This window comes from Mandrillus leucophaeus, unplaced genomic scaffold (genome assembly GCF_000951045.1).
Source record: "Mandrillus leucophaeus isolate KB7577 unplaced genomic scaffold, Mleu.le_1.0 Scaffold357, whole genome shotgun sequence".
In the NCBI taxonomy this organism is placed as follows: Eukaryota; Metazoa; Chordata; class Mammalia; order Primates; family Cercopithecidae; genus Mandrillus; species Mandrillus leucophaeus.
Genome location: NW_012103776.1, coordinates 795,539 through 812,542, shown reverse-complemented (window position 1 = coordinate 812,542; position 17,004 = coordinate 795,539). Strand labels below are relative to the sequence as shown.

Genomic DNA, 17,004 nt, shown 5'->3' with positions numbered 1-17,004 from the left:
TGGGAGGGATTACCATGATCTTGTCAGTCCAGTAGTCTATTTTCAGCAGAAATGCCGAGATGATCATTGCTGTAAATTATGTATTTAGGGATGTGTTCCCAAACATATGCCAATTTTTCATCATGGCTCATTATTATGCTTTCATCCAAAATTTTCTTGTGACCTTTACAAAGGCTTCCCTGATCACCTAAGCTTCCAATCTATTCCTATTCTGGACCATCTTACCACTCACCTGTCAGGTGAACTTCCCAAATATCCTTCTGATCAGAAACTAAACAGCTAACTACTGCTGTGCAAATGAAACCCAACTGGTAAAAAGTATCTACATAGTTTAACATTTTTCAGAGTTAAAAAATGTCTTATAAAGAGGACATGTCAGTATGAATAGAAGTACTCACTTTCTGAACAAAGTCAGGAAGGAGTACAATGGTAAGCTGTTTGGGGGAGAAATCGAGATTTTTAGGTCTGAGCGGGTATGCCATCGGAAATTGAACCAGCGTCACTGTGATCCAGTGACCTAAATGGACATATAACTGCCTAGAGTAAAATGATCTAAATGTCTGATAGAAAAAAGTCACAGCTAAAAACAAAAAAACCCACCACCCTGCACAGCTCTCTGCCATAAACACAGACTTTGGTTCAAAAACATAAGGCAACAAAACCAAGAAAACTTCAGTGTTTTGCCTGGAGCACAATTTCTGGTAGAAGGGGACTTGCTGGTAGGAAGTGTGATCTCAATTATAAATAAATGGTCCAACAACAAAGATATGTCTACTCTACACCACACACACACACACACACACAGCATAAGGGCAGGTAATGGGAGCCTGGAGGATTTGATCTCCTGCTCCTTTACAAGTCTTGTGACTTTGGGTTTCCTTACCCGTAAAATGGGGTTAACACTTATTCCTCACTCACAGGGTTAGGAGGATCAATGAACGAATCCACTAAAGCACTTAGAACAGTGCCTGCTATTTTTACATGCTTAATAAATGTCAGCTATTATTATAAAAAGAACTGAAGAAAGACCTTATCTGCCTTTAAAAAAAAAAAAAGGATTCCCCAAACACATGCTGCTGGAGTTTCTTTCGCTCAGTCATACTTCCGGGCTCAGAGAGTTAAACCATCTACATACAATTCCCCACACTAAAAATACAGAATTCCTAGCTGGATTTTTTTCAAGGTTTTTGTTTATTTCTTTGTTTTGTTTTCTGAGACAGAGTTTCGCTCTGTCGCCCAGGCTGGAGTGCAGTGGCCCGATCTCTGTTCACTGCAAGCTCCGCCTCCTGGGTTCACGCCATTCTCCTGCCTCAGCCTCCCGAGTAGCTAGGACTACAGGCGCCCGCCACCACGCCTGGCTAATTTTTTCGTATTTTTAGTAGAAACAGGGTTTCACCATGTTAGCCAGGATGGTCTCAATCTTCTGACCTCATGATCAGCCCACCTCGGCCTTCCAAAGTGCTGGGATTACAGGCGTGAGCCACGGCGCCCGGCCTCAAAGTTATTAAACAAACAGGAAGTAAGTCTATAAAAACCTGCCATGGGAAATTTCATCTTTTACTCTACACAATAAGAAATCTATACTCTTTGATGAGAATGAGTCTATATTTTGATAGAAATCACCATTTATTTGCATTAAGGATACTAAACTACTAGTTTTAATAACTAAAAGAGAAATTCAAATAATCTATTAAACCGCTAGAAAAAATACATCTTATTCCAAATCTGATACCATGAATGGCTACTTCTCAGAATTTGCTGGTTTCTCCTACTATCGGAGTACAGTGCTCTATAGAAAACTGAAGAGACTGCCCAAGGGTGCACTATCCAGCGAAAATTATCAACACTTTCTCATCAGTTGCACCTTTCAAGGATCACTTTTACTTTTTGCCCCAGCTAAATCATCTAAGACAATCCTGACATTTGCATCACTAAATAGCTAACTACTAACAATCTTCCAGAAGCGACTGTTACTCACCTTTTTGGAGCCCCGCTGAATACTACAGTTCTTGCAGGACACATTTTTACTGTCCCAATGGTCAGCGGCTCCACAAGTAAGACAGAGGTCAGGGTCACACTCTCGGACGGCCAGGTAGCACGGGCACTGCTTGGTGTTGCACTGTGCTTTGCAGCGGCATCCCGGAAAGCGGTTTTGACCTTCAGAGAGAGGTTTGGAGGTTCTTCACTCATAACCACCATCACCATCATCACCATATGCAAAAACTTGCAGAAAGATACGTGGCAAGGGGTGTACTGAGCATCTGGCTGACTCTCAACCCTCACAACCACCTTATTGCCCTACTATACAGACAAGGAAATGGAAGTATTAACAGCGAAGTTAAAGCTGTTTGTATGAAAAAGACCACCACTGAGTTTTTCCATTTTTCATTTGTTAAACAGTGTATATATTTAAAGTAAGTGTGAATAAAGTAAGTGTGAAGAAACAATATCCATGGTCCTTGACCATTCTCACAGCCCCTAGTTCTAAACACTCCCTTAGTACTCAAGCTTCATGTGCAGTCTCATTAAACAATTATAAAAATCCACTACGTTTATGCTACATTCCTTTATTCTGAAGACTAAAACCCTCCTAACTCTGACAATTTCTGGTGTCCAAAAATTATCTGAGTAGCTCCTTCTAGATTCCTCTTACAATCTGTGCCGACTTTAATACAACTTAATTTAAATGATCAAAGAAGAAAAAAAATAAAATTCGGGTTCCTTTAATACACCTTTGCCTGCCTCACACACATAGACACACAACACCCAGGCGACTGACCAGCCAGTGGCACAGGGCCAGGTATGGGGCTCAATAAATACTTGTCAAATCCATGAGTTTCGTCAAGTAAACAAGGGAGTGCTCCCGTGTTCTTATTTTTGATTTTTTAAATTGCTAACCAAAGGCCTATTTAGTTCTCATGCAATTGCATCAAAGCAACAAATACTTACACTCTGAACTACATTGACAAAACTTTTCACAAAAATTTTGTGCTATCACACAAGGGCACGAACTGTCACAAGGCTGCCGTGGATGATCACAGGGTTGATAGTTGTAAACATGGTTAGAGGAGCCGTCTGAGTAAAGATAACATCATGCAGGCCAATGAATCCAGGGAGATGGAAACGATCATACACAATTAACACGAGTACATTCTTCCCTACTACCTGTGGAGGGTAGCTGGCCTGCCTTTACTGAATGCATAACGTTACACATATTGCGGTTTCCAAAACAATGGCAAAAATACTCTCCCACCCCCAGGTGCTTGTGAGTTCCATCTAGATACGGCGTGGCTACATCAAAGTCCCATCCCAAAGCACTTCTCCTTCAACCGACTTGGACTCATACCTTCCAGTCAGCCTCCACTTTACAGAAGAGAATTGACTGGGGATTCATCAACAGACATTCTCCATTCGAATTGGTTTAATGTAGAGAAGGCAATTGCATTAGAATAACCCAAGCTCTAATCCAGTTACTATTCTAAAACAAATGAAAACAAAGCGGACATTGTTAAGCTAATAATGAGGGGAATGGAAAGATGCTAACCCTTTTTCAGCTGTATCTTTCGGCAGTGTGCAGCCCACAACCTGCAAAAACACAAAGAAAATGAAACCAAACTTCTGCAGGACGCTACAAATCCAACAGAGAGCTGCTTAACTGGATCTATCCGTGCCATGAATACAGCAGTGCGTTAAAGCCAAGAGTCATGCCCTGCCCAGTTTATATTTGCCATCAGTTTGAAGCAACTCAAACAGCTTGATGGCTCAGGCTGCCCCAGGTGTGGCAAGACGTCATTTCCTGTGTTCATCCATGACTCCTGGTCAGAACTCCTGAGCTCCCAATGCTGCACAAAGCAGCTGGTGTGTCTGCCTGTTGATTTATTCTGATGTGGATGACACTGATCACTTCCTCTAATTTCAGGCATCATAAACCAATCAAGTGAACTACATGGTCAGAAATAATTCAACCAAAATTTAAGAAGCATCTCCTAAAGCCTAAATTCCTATGGGAAAAAAAAACCTTGACTTTTAAAAAATTCTAAATTGGGTTGGCCCTACACTTATTTTTGTTAAAGTAACAAAATGTTAAGGTAACAAAATGTAACATGAGCCTGTACACAATTTTTGAAGCATAATCTAACTGCACCCTTACGTTTCTCATTTTTAAACATGTGAGGTGGAGGTATGGGGAGATTAGGGCAGATAGTCCATTTGTAAATTTTTCTGGCTCTACATTTACAAATCAAATCACCCTGAAAACATTTGCTAAGGTGACAGTAACATTCACAACAGGCTTATATTATAGTAGGGTACCCATTAGGAGTATCGAATGCAATACCACACAACTTAGAAATTCAAGCTCCTGGAGTAAAAGATACTTCTAAAAACTGGGCCAGAGCTCACATCAGAAACACAGAACATTTCATGATGTTAAAGTAATTGTTTATAGCCTTTACTGAAAAAGCTACTAAATATGTTTTTCTTAACCCAAATTCCGTCTGGTAACTGTAATTTTTATGACTCTTAACATACCAAATATACTGAAGGCTGCTGTATTCTTATAGAAAAATACTAGCAATTCTCAGTGGAAATAAGATTCCATAGTTCTGTTTTTGATGGCAGTTTAAGGTTTTTTTAAAATAGACTAAGTAGAAACCAACAACGGCCCATAGGAAGGGCCTTGCCTGCAGTGTCTATCTGTGTTGACTTCTCTAAGCAGCTTCATGGCAGACTCACCGGTGTTTCCTCTTCTTTTTCCTTGGAGGAGTGTCCACATCCTCAGCAGGAGCTGGAGCTATGATGCTAGATTCTTTGACTCTAAACTCATACACCTGACAAGAGGCACAGTCACAGAGCCATGAGGACAGTCTTATTTAGGCAAACCATTCTTATACTCATGCATACCAGAAAAATGTCTGTCTCTTCTGTGACACTGCTAGATGCTGGGGATATAACAGACATCGCTGTCCCTACCCTCACATTGGGGGTAGCTGTAATTATATTCTGGTCAAGACCTGTGATGCTAAATTTAAATTCTTACTAGCTTTTAAAATCTACTATCTAACCTTAAAAGTCTACAGTGGGGAAACTCTGTAACATACCTGGAGAATAATTTTCATTCAATTCCCTCTTGGGAAGAAAAAAAATTATTTTTAGGAGATGAATAGGAGCTTAGTAATAACCAAGAATTTTCTTTGTTTGGACAATGAGTACATTTTTATCTCTATATTTGAAGCTCTTTTAACAACATTTTTATCGGATATCTTACCTGTCTACATGTTTTGGTCCCAATTAACCTAGCAATGGCACAGAAATTGTCATAGTAAGTGCCAATGAGGACTCTAAACATTGAGGCTTCAGCACCACTCCACTCCACATTCTCAGGAGGTTCAATATTTGGCTTCATCTTTATTGGTGTTTGACACCGAGAATTTGCTTCTACAAAACCAAATGTAAGCACTGGTCAAGAAATTATTGGAAATAATATTAAGAAGTAAAATTCAGGGTGTGCTTAAGAAAAAAGCAAAAAGATAAGGACAACTAAAATCCAATTGGTAAAATACTAATTCATCAGTAGTTCACATTTTCTAACAAAACTATTCATAGAACATCAAGAATATTAAACCAAATGATCTGAATTTCATCATTCCCTACCTAAGATCAAAAAAGGAAAATGGCACAAAGAATGAGAATAAACTGCATCATCAACTTTCAAACAAACAAGCAGGGCAAACACCACAAGCCAGGGTAGGGGTGGAGGCAGGAAACACAAGCAACGCAGCTACACATTCTTGAGATAATGCTGGTCTTAAGACTCTAGTCTTTATACTGAAACTAACCAACTAAGAAAATTATTCAATACATTATACATCCTTAATCCTCACAATATGAACTTTCACAGAAGAGTAAATCCCAGTTATTAGACGTGTCTTACCAGAGGAGCTCGAAGTTTCGTCTTTCTTCTCTTCTTCTTCTTTATCATTGTTCTCTCCCCCCGTTTCAGTCCCTGCTTCCCTATCACTGTCTGTATCCTTTGATTCCAGCACATTAATGGTGGGGGTGCTGGGCCTGCTACTGTTATTGGGAAGCCGTCCTCTTCTGCGGCCTCCTGGGCGTTTTGGTGGGGTCTTTATCCGCTCAGCAGTGAGAGCAGCAGCGAACTCCTTTGCTCCCTCCTACGAAATGAAAAATGTCAACATGAGGGCAAAGTTCTAAAACTCATTTTGATGGAAGAGAAAAAAAATACTATATAAGCCAGGTTAGTCAAAAAATTTATCACATTATCCATTTATCACAAATAATCATTTGCATGTCTAATATACTTGTTTTTGATATGCTTTTGATAGTCTGAAAATTTCAGAAAGAGAAATATGGGTTCTATATATTCCTAGAATGGTACAAAAATCAGGCAAGACAGTTCTATATTGTGAATTTGTAAAATATATTAACTGGTTATAATTAAGTTAAAATATAAGAAGATAAAGTATGAAATATACTTCATGTAATAAAGGTAATTATCTCTATGGACATAGTCTATTTAAAAGTGAATCTTTACAAAAGAATCATATACCTAATGTGCACGGAGTCAGACTACCTATGCAGAGTTTAAGATAATGCATACCTCTTTGTGTTAATATTTAAAGTATACAAGAACACAAAACACAAACATGCTTGACTTTGTCACTTCCTGTCTTACTATTAAAACATCCAACATTTTTTTTTTCCTGTGAAAGATACACAGCCACAGGAAGACATGAAAGGAACTTCAGAATAAGACTCTGAGGGTTACATCTTGCATTATGAAGTACAATAATCCAGTCTCAAAGTATAAAACAATGGTAAGAGCATGGTTTATAGAGACCACAGAAACATTTTAGATGAGCCAAACAAAATTCTGCCTTGTAAAGATTATTATAAAACAAGTGCTCAAGAATTCCATTTTTTTTTTAGTGGAAATAGAAGGGAGAAGTTTGACAGCAGCCAACAGTTTTATACTTCATTCTACAAAAACCAAATTGCTTAAAAATAGGATACCTTCTGCAGGTGCCATTCAATGAATCTTCTGTCCAAAATCCAACAGGCAATATATACCCATTTAGTTCCTAGGTAGGAGTGGCTTGGTTCAAAGAGGGGAAATGGTAAAAATAAGAGAGTACCCGTAAAAAACAACTTTTCTACCTCATATTTTCCTAACCCCTTACCTTTTCTCCATCATTTAAAAAAAAAAAAATCTGTGGAACCTATCAGATAGCTGAAATGACAGTGCATCTAAAACTCAAGCAGAGGGATATGGCTATGAGAGGGGCTTAGGGTCTACTGCGTATGGTTACTGCATGCCTGCTTTCTAAGTGGACTATCTGTGCCTCGCAACTCTCATAGACTTTGTGGAAGGCATAAGAGTCCTTGATCCTAAAGGCCTTGAAATGTTGCTGAAGAGATAACACAGATTTTAAAAAGAATAATACCACATTAATGAAAGACTAAAATGTGCAGTACATGAGCTATGGAAGAAACAGCACGGGTGAGAAAGCTCTGTCTATCATATGGCCCATAACAGCACGGGTGCAGACAACATTAACGCTGACTTGATCACCTCCACCAAAGTGCAAAATTAAGTCCTCTCAAGTACCCTCTGCAATAATAAGGCACTAAGTCTTACCAAATGCTGGTAACACTGTGGTCCACAAGGTTTGTTGTCTAAAGCTGTTTCTGTGTTCTTCCGCTTATAAGTGTTGGGTGTTGCATGAAAAGCTGCAAAATAAATGAAACAAAGAATCTAATATAACTATAAAACACTTTTTCACTTTTCCAGTTCCACTTTTCCAGTTCCACTGGAAAAGTCAATTAATGGATTATAATCTTGCTAATATATGGTTTACATTACTTTATATAACTTTCCTGCAAGCTCTTACTGAACGATCACAATGTATTTTCCATTCCTCCTCCTCCAACCATTAAGCAGGAAGGAAAAACAGTAAATTCTGGAATGATTCATAATTTCTCATTTTTCTCCTTGCAAGTAACACTGATGCACATAACTATGGTTATAGACATTTACTTAAATTGAATCTTACTATCTCTGTTTAAGCAGCTGATACTCCCGCTACAATTAAATCAGATTTCCTATTTTTAATTCTGACATACAGTTTCTTGATTTCTAAAGAAAGGTCAGCAATCAGCTTGTCACCAGTTGTAAAAACTCGTTTTTAATGGTAAAGAGGACAACCCCAGATTACTAACATTCAATTCCTGTGAATCATACCCAATCCAAGAACCTGGTGAGAGCTTACAGTGTCTTGCCACAGAAAATTACGATGTCAAAAAACAGATTTTAGATACACTGTTTGAAACCTAAAATTCCAAAATAACGTAACAGAAAGATTCAAATGCGGATACACTGCTATATGAAAACAGTGTGAACACTGACAGCAGTGCAAACTTCAGAGAATTTCTTGCAAAAACTTGCTTCCTCATATACAAAAGAGAAATGCTGGAAATGGACTATTCAAAATTACACAAAATGAAAATTAATCTGGAGAAAAACAAGTGACATTCCCACAAAACAAATCATCTTTTAAATATCTGTAAAAAGCCATAAAGACTGATGAGAAAGGGAAGGGGAAAAAAAAGGGCAAAGTTGTGTTTTTAAAGAAGAAAAATTGGCCAGGTGCGGTGGCTCAAGCCTGTAATCCCAGCACTTTGGGAGGCCAAGACGGGCGGATCACGAGGTCAGGAGATCGAGATCATCCTGGCTAATACGGTGAAACTCCGTCTCTATGAAAAAATAAAAAAAAAAAAAAACCTAGCCGGGCGAGGTGGCAGGCGCCTGTAGTCCCAGCTACTTGGGAGGCTGAGGCAGGAGAATGGCGTAAACCCAGAAGGCGGAGCTTGCAGTGAGCTGAGATCCGGCCCCTGCACTCCAGCCTGGGCAGCGAGATTCTGTCTCAAAAAAAAAAAAGAAGAAGAAAAATTCAAGGCTTAGATTCTGTTGCAGTGTGTGAGCAATTAGGCTCCAGAAAGCCTAACACCCAATACTAATCTGGTGCTGGATTACGTTCGCTTAGGCACGCTAATACAACTATTTTTCTCTTTATGAGTTAATCTAACATTGTAGCTTGTTCTCTGAAGAAAAAAAATACATAATTTAAAATATGTAAACCACTTCTTAAAAAAAAAGTGACAATGAAATACAGAGAAAACAAGAATATTAACAAAAATAAAACCACCATTAGAAAACACATAAACTTTATTCAACTTGGATGTAAAGAATAATTTTCTAAAACTCATTCAGAAGAGACAGAACATTTATCTCTATCTACCAGCACTACTATATTTTAAACTGTACTGAAAATACAAGCTGAAGTAGGTAGAAAAGACAGTTACAGCTCTTTTACAGTTTGTCTTGCAGGCTTTCTGTTTTTGTTTTTTTTTTATCAGAAAGCCTCCCCGCTCCCCGCCCCACCAAAAAATAAATAAATAAAGTATGTAGAAAAGAGAAAGAAGCTTCAGTTATAAAGATTGGAAAGAAGGCAAAACCATTAATAACTACAGACAGTATAATTACACAGCTGGAAAACTCCTAAGAATGTACTGAGAAACTGATAAACACGAAGACAATGCAGTAAGGTAGCAGGGTACAAAATAGAAGACAAAATGTGGAAAAGGCCCAACAGCAATAAGTTTAATACCTAGAAATACTCGACAAAAAATGTACAAGAGTTATATAAAGAAAACTTGGGAGGTAATTAAAGGACACAAAAAGAGAGGTGATGGTATGGTTAGTGAGACTTAACCCTTATATTTTAAAAAGAAGTTAGGTAATTTATAAATTTAATGGGATTCCAATAAACATACTGCTAATTTTTTAAAAAAAGAACTAGACAAACAGATTTTGAAATGTATATAGGCTGGGTACAGTGGCTCATGCCTGTAATCCCAGCACTTTGGGAGCCCAAGGTAGGAGGATCACTTGAGGCCAGGAGTTTAAGACCAGCCTGGGCAACACAGTGAGACCCTATCTCTAAAAAAGAAAAGAAAAAAAGAAAAAGGAAACTAGCCAGCAATGGTGGTGCATGCTTGTAGTCCCAGCTACGCAGGAGGCTGAGATGGGAGAATAGCTTGAGCTCAGGAGGTCAAGGCTGCAGTGAGCCATGATTATGCCACTGCACCACTCCAGCCTGGGTGACAGAGCAAGACCCTGTCTATAAATAAATAAATTTATATACAAAAACAAGAATTGCCAGGAGATGTCTGAATACCGCCTCATGAATAGACTAAAGGAACACAATGTTGAGAAACCCAAATACATATGGCAATAGGCAATGAAGGAAATATTTCAAGGTAGTGAAAGATGAACTTTTCAGTAAATGAAACAACTAGGCAACTTTGGAAGTGAGAAGGAGGATCAGATTTATAATCTATATTATATTAAATTCCAAATGGATCAAAGATTTATATGTTTAAAAAAAATGAAGCCTAAAACATACTCGAAAAAGTGAGAAACCCTTTATAATCTTGGAATGGGAAAGTTAACTGATAAATTCAACTACTTTTTAAAAAATATTTAAACTGACCAGGTGCAGTGGCTCACACCTGTAATCTCAGCACTTTTAGAAGCTGAGGCGGGTAGATCACTTGAGGTCAGGAGTTCAAGACCAGCCTGGCCAACATGGCAAAACCGCATCTCTACTAAAAATTCAAAAATTAGCTGGGTGTGGTAGCCCATGCCTGTAGTCCCAGCTACTCCAGAGGCTGAGGCACAAGAATCACTTGACCCCAGGAGGCAAAGGCTGCAATAAGCCAAGATCACACCATTGCACTCCAGCCTGGGTGACAGAGCAAGACTCTGTCTCCAAAAAAAAAAAAAAAAAAAAGTTTAAACTTTGCTTATGGGACTTTTATCAAATAAACCTGAAAAAAATTGCAACTCATATTTCAAAACACCTAATTTCCTGATTATATAAAAAGCTCCTAAGATTATCAAAAGACCTATAAGACCAAGAATAAAAATAGGCCAGGTGCGGTGGCTCACACCTGTAATCCTAGCACACAGCTGACGTGGGTTATTACCTGAAGTCAGGAGTTTGAGACCAGCCTGGCCAACATGGTGAAACCCTGTCTCTACTAAAAATACAAATATGAGCCAGGCGAGGTGGTGCGCGCCTGTAATCCCAGCTACTCAGAAGGCTGACGCGGGAGAATCACTTGAACCCAGGAGGCAGAGGTTGCAGTGAGCCAAGATTGCACTCCAGCATGGGCGACAGAGCAAGACCCCTGTCTCACAAAAACAAAAAAAACAAAGAATAAAAATAGTTCACTCTTCAACATATAGGAAGATCCTACCCTCATTCAAAGGAATAAAACCCAGATATTAAAACAATGCTTATCACCTGTGGGAAGCAGAGATTAAAAAATAAAGAAAAACAAGAACTTAAAAATAATACTAAAAGCCATTTTTCACTTACAAAATCAACTTTAAAAATTAGTTTGGTAACACTTTCTATGGGCAGGGCTCTCTGACTTTGCTGGTAGGGTTTTAAGGTGCTGTATCCCTGTATGACAGGTCATTTGGCGATACCTAAATAGAGTTTATCAGGTAAACTTAAACTTGTGTGAAATGGGTACAGATATCTGCAAGATAATTCACTGTAGCACTGTTACAGCATAAGGCTCAAAATAATCCAAATGGTCACCATTAGAGACCAGTCCAGTAAGTTCTGCAACCTCCTACAGCACAGGCTATGCAGCTATACAGATAAAGCTAATAGCTACAATATTAAATCCTATCCTTATCCCCAAAAAAGGGAAAAGCCTGAATGCTATGGCACCATTTAAATAAGATGGTCAGGAAAAAAAGAGTATCTTTATACTTGTCAAAGAAACTGTAAAAAAAAAAAAATACAAGAGAACTAATAAAAGTGGTTAACTACTAATAAAAGTGGAAGGAGTGAGGTAAAAATTCGATGGAAGGGGAACAGAAAATCATTGGGAGACTTCATTGTACACATTTTCATACTTTTTTTTTTTTTTTTTTTTAAAGAGATGGGGTCTCACTCTGTCACCCAGCTGGAGTACAGTGGCATGATCATAGCTCACTGTAGCCTCAAACTTTTGGGCTCAAGCAATCCTTCCACCTCTGCCTCCCAAAGCACTGGGATTAAAAGGATGAGCCACTGCGCCCAGCATATCTTCATATGAATACTTTTTAGAAATGTAAACCATGTGAATGATGACCTATTTTAAAAATCACAACAGGTAACAAGAGTCAGGTATCATTTTAACTATTTTCCACATATTAATTCATCTAATCCTCACAACAGCTCTATAAAGGAAGTAGTATCATATCCCCAAGATAGAGACCAGAAAACTAAAGCACAAAACGCTACATTTAACATACAATCGACCAGGCACAGTAGCTCACGCCTGTAATCCCAACGCTCTGGGAGGCCGGGGCAGGTGGATCACTTGAGGTCAGGAGTTCAAGACCAGCCTGGCCAACATGGTGAAACCCCATCTCTACTAAAAATACAAAAATTAACTGGACGTGGTGGCGGGCGCCTGTAATCCCAGCTACTCAGAAGGCTGAGACAGGAGAATCCTTTGAATCCAGCAGGCGGAGGCTGCAGTGAGCTGAAATCGCACCACTGCACTCCAGCCTGAGCAACAGAATGAGACTTCATCTCAAAAAAAAAAAAATAAATACAGTTATGTACTGCATAACATCTGAGTCAATGATGGACCGTATATACAACAGTGGTACCATGAGATCATAATATTGTATTTTTACTGTACCTTTTCTATGTTTATTAATGATTTAAATATACAAATACTTGCCATTGTGTCACAACTGCCTCCAGTATCCAGTACAAGGAGTGACATGCTGCAGGGTGTGTGGCCTAGGTGTGTCATGGGCTGTACCATCTAGGTTTGTGTAAGTACACTCTGTTTACACAATGCCAAAATCACCTAACAACACATTTCTCAGAATGCATCTCCGTCCATAATGCACGATTGTATGTATTTAATGATTTAGTAACTTATTTTACCTAAGAAAAATATACCATGTGTGGTATTTTGTCAAAGTTAATGTAAAGCAATGAAGTTCCTATGGAACTCATTAGGATTGAATGATGAAGACATTGGCTCTACCGTAAAAAGAAGTAAAAGTGGGCCTAGCAAAGTTGGACCCATGGCTACCAAATGCTACAAGGAGGCAGCCAGTTAGTCCCATGAAAGCCAACTTTATTAATAAAGTAAAATATTCCTCTCTTCTCCCCAGCTAGAATAATGAGATACGTAATAGGTTCAAGGTTCAAGTTAAAAAAAAAAAAATTACTCATCTCTGAATAGCACAATAAAAAAACTCTTGTAATGTTTAAAAGTAGTGTCCTACTTCTATGGTTCATTTTTACAGCAAAAATCTTTACTAAATGCTACATCTATAAACAAAAAATTGGAAGGACCTTTCAGCGACTCCAAAATAGTGCTTCTACTCAATTCTTTAGGCATAGTGATATCTGCATGCAATTTACAATATTCTTAATAAAAACTGGATGTAATTCATAAATTGATGGTGTGTAAAGGGGAATTAAAATGAAATTCAAGACAACTATTTCAAGGGCTTAACTGTCCAATGGCTGAAGCAACAAATGGACGACTTACTACGAATTTTTAAAACTACCAAATCAATTTAAACCAGAATAGAAGTTGAGAACAAGAGCAAGGAGGTTACGATATAATGATAATTCTAAAAATCTACTTCAAGTTCTTCTATTTTAAGATACCTAAACCACTAATATGTCACACACAAAAACAAAACTTAACATTTCCAGACCAATGTATACATCACTCAACACATTATCAGTTGCAGGAAAAATAAGCACAGCAAAAACTTAGGAGGAGGTGAGGTACAGTAGCTTGGGCAAGCTTAAAAAGACGTATCATTGGTGAATGAGGAGGAATAAATCTGTCAATGGTAGGCATAGGAACTCAAGACAAAGCAATGTGGGGCCATTTAGTACAGGAGAAAACGATTTTACAATGGGTCAAAGGCCCTAAAGAAGTTACCATAGACAGACATACTAAAATACAATATGGGAAAAACCGAACTATAATAAGCAAACTACTCTAGGAAAATTAGGAACTATTAAATACATTTTCAAAATACGTGCCTCAAAAGTAGTTGATGCTTTTAAACTGTGCTTAAAAGTTTCAATTACCAGGAAAATTTACTAAGAAACCACATTCCCTAGAAATGCCAGGGGAAAAAAGTATTTTTGTATATACCATACTTAAATTTTCACTAAGAACATGTTACGTTTTACTTGTATTCAAATGCAGGTATTTTTAAAAAAAAAAAACAACTTACCCAGAGGGCAAAAAAAATTTACACTAAATCGACAAGCACTTACCTGAACATTTTTTTGGCCAATTTCTTATTTAACACAATTTGTTCATCAATATCAGCAATGTTGCTCTGGGCTATCAGTTAGTTCATAATAATAGTTTTATTATAAAACAGCTGCTTAGTTAGCACTTACGGAAAAAAAAAAAAATCACTGACCTGAATTCTGTATTAGTGGAAAATAGTAGTCCAAATGAAATACACACAAAAGATTTCAGAGCAATCCTCAAGCAACAAAGTAAAAATAATAATACTGAGATCTAAAGACTTTTGAAAGTAACTACAGGATTAACTGATAAATTCTAGTTGTAATAAATGATAGCACTCTCCAAGCTGGTTTTAAAACATAATTCCACAACAAAGATAGAAAATGAAAACGTACAATAATTGCACTTACGATGTAGGAAGCAGTCATATTTAAAACATCGCCTACAGAAAAGCGTATGAAAGGAGTGTAAGCTTTGCTCTCTCTGAACAGATTTAGCGTTTGGTCCATCTATGTTGGGGGTACATTCAGGAGGAAGTGCGCCTGGGAGCTGCTGTTCGGTGAGTTCTTTATATCTGACATTAACCAAGAAAAATTTAAGTAAACATGAAACAAAAATCACTTTTTTGAAAACAGTTTCTAAAAGGTTTCCATGTGTTACTTTTGATGTTCATCTTGCCTAAAACATATAGGAATGGCTCTAACCTACAACAATCTTTATTTAGATAAAGAGCCAACTAAATATTGTGCATGGTGTTACGAAGAATCAAATTCATTGATATGATTCAAATATATCATGGAAAAGGATATATCAGTTTTAACTAAACACCAAATTTTGCTATCAGTATCCAGATAATTTTCCTGTAAATCTACCACTGTAAATTTTATGTGCATATGTGTGTTTATGTGTAGATATAAATTATTTATTCTATCTACAGGAAATATTTTGTAATGCAGAGTACCACAGGTACATATGTTGCTTCAAGTATCTTGCAAACATTGTAAATAAAGTGTAGCGGCTCATCCACTACATTGATTCCATTTGTAATAAACCAAGAGTTACATACCACACAGGGCAGATTGCCTCAAAGGAACATATCTTACTTTTCCTTTAGTTCCTCTGCTGTGCCCTTATCTGGAAACATCGAGGAAATGGCTTCAAAAATTTTATCAGAAGGAAATTTCCGAGGTGGGCGGCTTTCTTTATCTAAACAGGAGAATATGAAAGGAAAAAAAGAATGGAAGTAAACAAGTTTTCGATCTTTAATTTTCTCCACCCAACTACGTCTCTGTAACAAAGTTGATTTTCTAAGAAATCATCTCAATTTTGTGTTTCACTTACTTCTCACATACTTTACATGTGTCTGTGGAATACCAGTCGGTCAAAAACAAAATTCAAATATGAAAAGCTTTAAGAACACTGGGAAGCAGAAAACCTAGGTTCCACTCCCAGCTCTGCTACTAACTGATTTTTGTGACAAAGAGTGATCACTTTACCTCTTGGGTCTGTTTACCCATCTGTAAAATGAAGGAGCAGAACTAGATGATCAATAAGATACCTTTTTGTTATTTTCTCTTTTTCAAATATGCTTCTTAAGAAATTGCTATTTCACTCGCCAAATTATTCTATGCTGCTTTAACATGAGCTTTGCCAAGTAGAGAACACCAGCTATTGTCTCTGTTTCTTCCCAATAGTGTAATCTTATAAGTTACTTAACCTCTCTAAATCTATCCCCTCAAACAGAAAATGGATCTGATAATAACATCCACCTCATGAAGCCGTTATGAGGATTAAGTGAGCTGGTGCACATGAAGTGATTAGTACACAACTTGTACATAGTGAATATCAATAAGTTATATATTATAATGATGCCCAGAGAAGCACACAAAAAATTATGTTCTTTGCTAGCCAAAGGAAACAGAGACACTCAAGTGAAGATAATGTTGCAAGTAATATGCTTTTTTCTTTTTTTCTTTTATCTTTTTTAAGGCAGGGTCTCACTCTGTCACCCAGCCAGATTGTCAAGTGGCACAATCACAGCTCATTGCAACCTACACACCTCCTGGGCTCAAGCAATCACCCTGCCTCATGTTTTTACTTTTTAGTAGAGATGGGGTCTCACTATGTTGCCCAGGCTGGTCTTGAACTCCTGGGCTCAAGCAATCTGCCCACCTTAGCCTCCCAAAATGCTAGGATTACAGGGTTAGCCACCTTGCCTGGCCATAATATGCTAATTTTGATTATACCGCTATCAGTGTGACATTCAGCAAAGAAAAAGAGAAAGAAGAAACTAAGCTCTACTTCTACTCTTTCTACTGTTTTTGAAAGAAAGCTGTAATGGCTACACAGAATCCTAATAACCAGGCATACCATCTCGGTGATCCTCCAGATCTTTCTGTTTTTCTTCTCTTTCTTCAGGATCGTCTCCATCATCATCATCATCATCATCATTATATTGACCAAGGGCATTGACCAACTCCACAAAAATTTCATCATTTATAAACCCACATTCTGAAATGCATCAAATGTCAGAAACACACAGGGGAAGTAGTAATGTCAAAAGTTTATGTATCCTTTTTCTACTTGGACAAAACAGGCATAGATAGCCTAGTAACT

General features: G+C 37.7%; 1 protein-coding gene across 2 annotated transcripts in view; it reads right to left on the bottom strand.

The window, feature by feature from the left end:
* Positions 1–17,004, bottom strand: part of EZH2 (enhancer of zeste 2 polycomb repressive complex 2 subunit) — a 75,690-nt gene that overhangs the window by 4,956 nt on the left and 53,730 nt on the right. Inside the window, exons 6-15 of one of the 2 annotated variants that reach the window (XM_011989549.1) lie at positions 16,759–16,899; positions 15,492–15,594; positions 14,799–14,962; positions 7,658–7,749; positions 5,933–6,173; positions 5,267–5,436; positions 4,735–4,829; positions 3,545–3,585; positions 2,950–3,075; positions 1,979–2,157 (exon numbers count right to left, since the gene is read on the bottom strand). In XM_011989549.1, coding sequence (XP_011844939.1) covers positions 1,979–2,157; positions 2,950–3,075; positions 3,545–3,585; positions 4,735–4,829; positions 5,267–5,436; positions 5,933–6,173; positions 7,658–7,749; positions 14,799–14,962; positions 15,492–15,594; positions 16,759–16,899 — 1,352 coding nt within the window. The remainder of the gene's footprint in view (positions 1–1,978; positions 2,158–2,949; positions 3,076–3,544; positions 3,586–4,734; positions 4,830–5,266; positions 5,437–5,932; positions 6,174–7,657; positions 7,750–14,798; positions 14,963–15,491; positions 15,595–16,758; positions 16,900–17,004) is intronic. The other variant, XM_011989550.1, reaches the window with a different exon arrangement.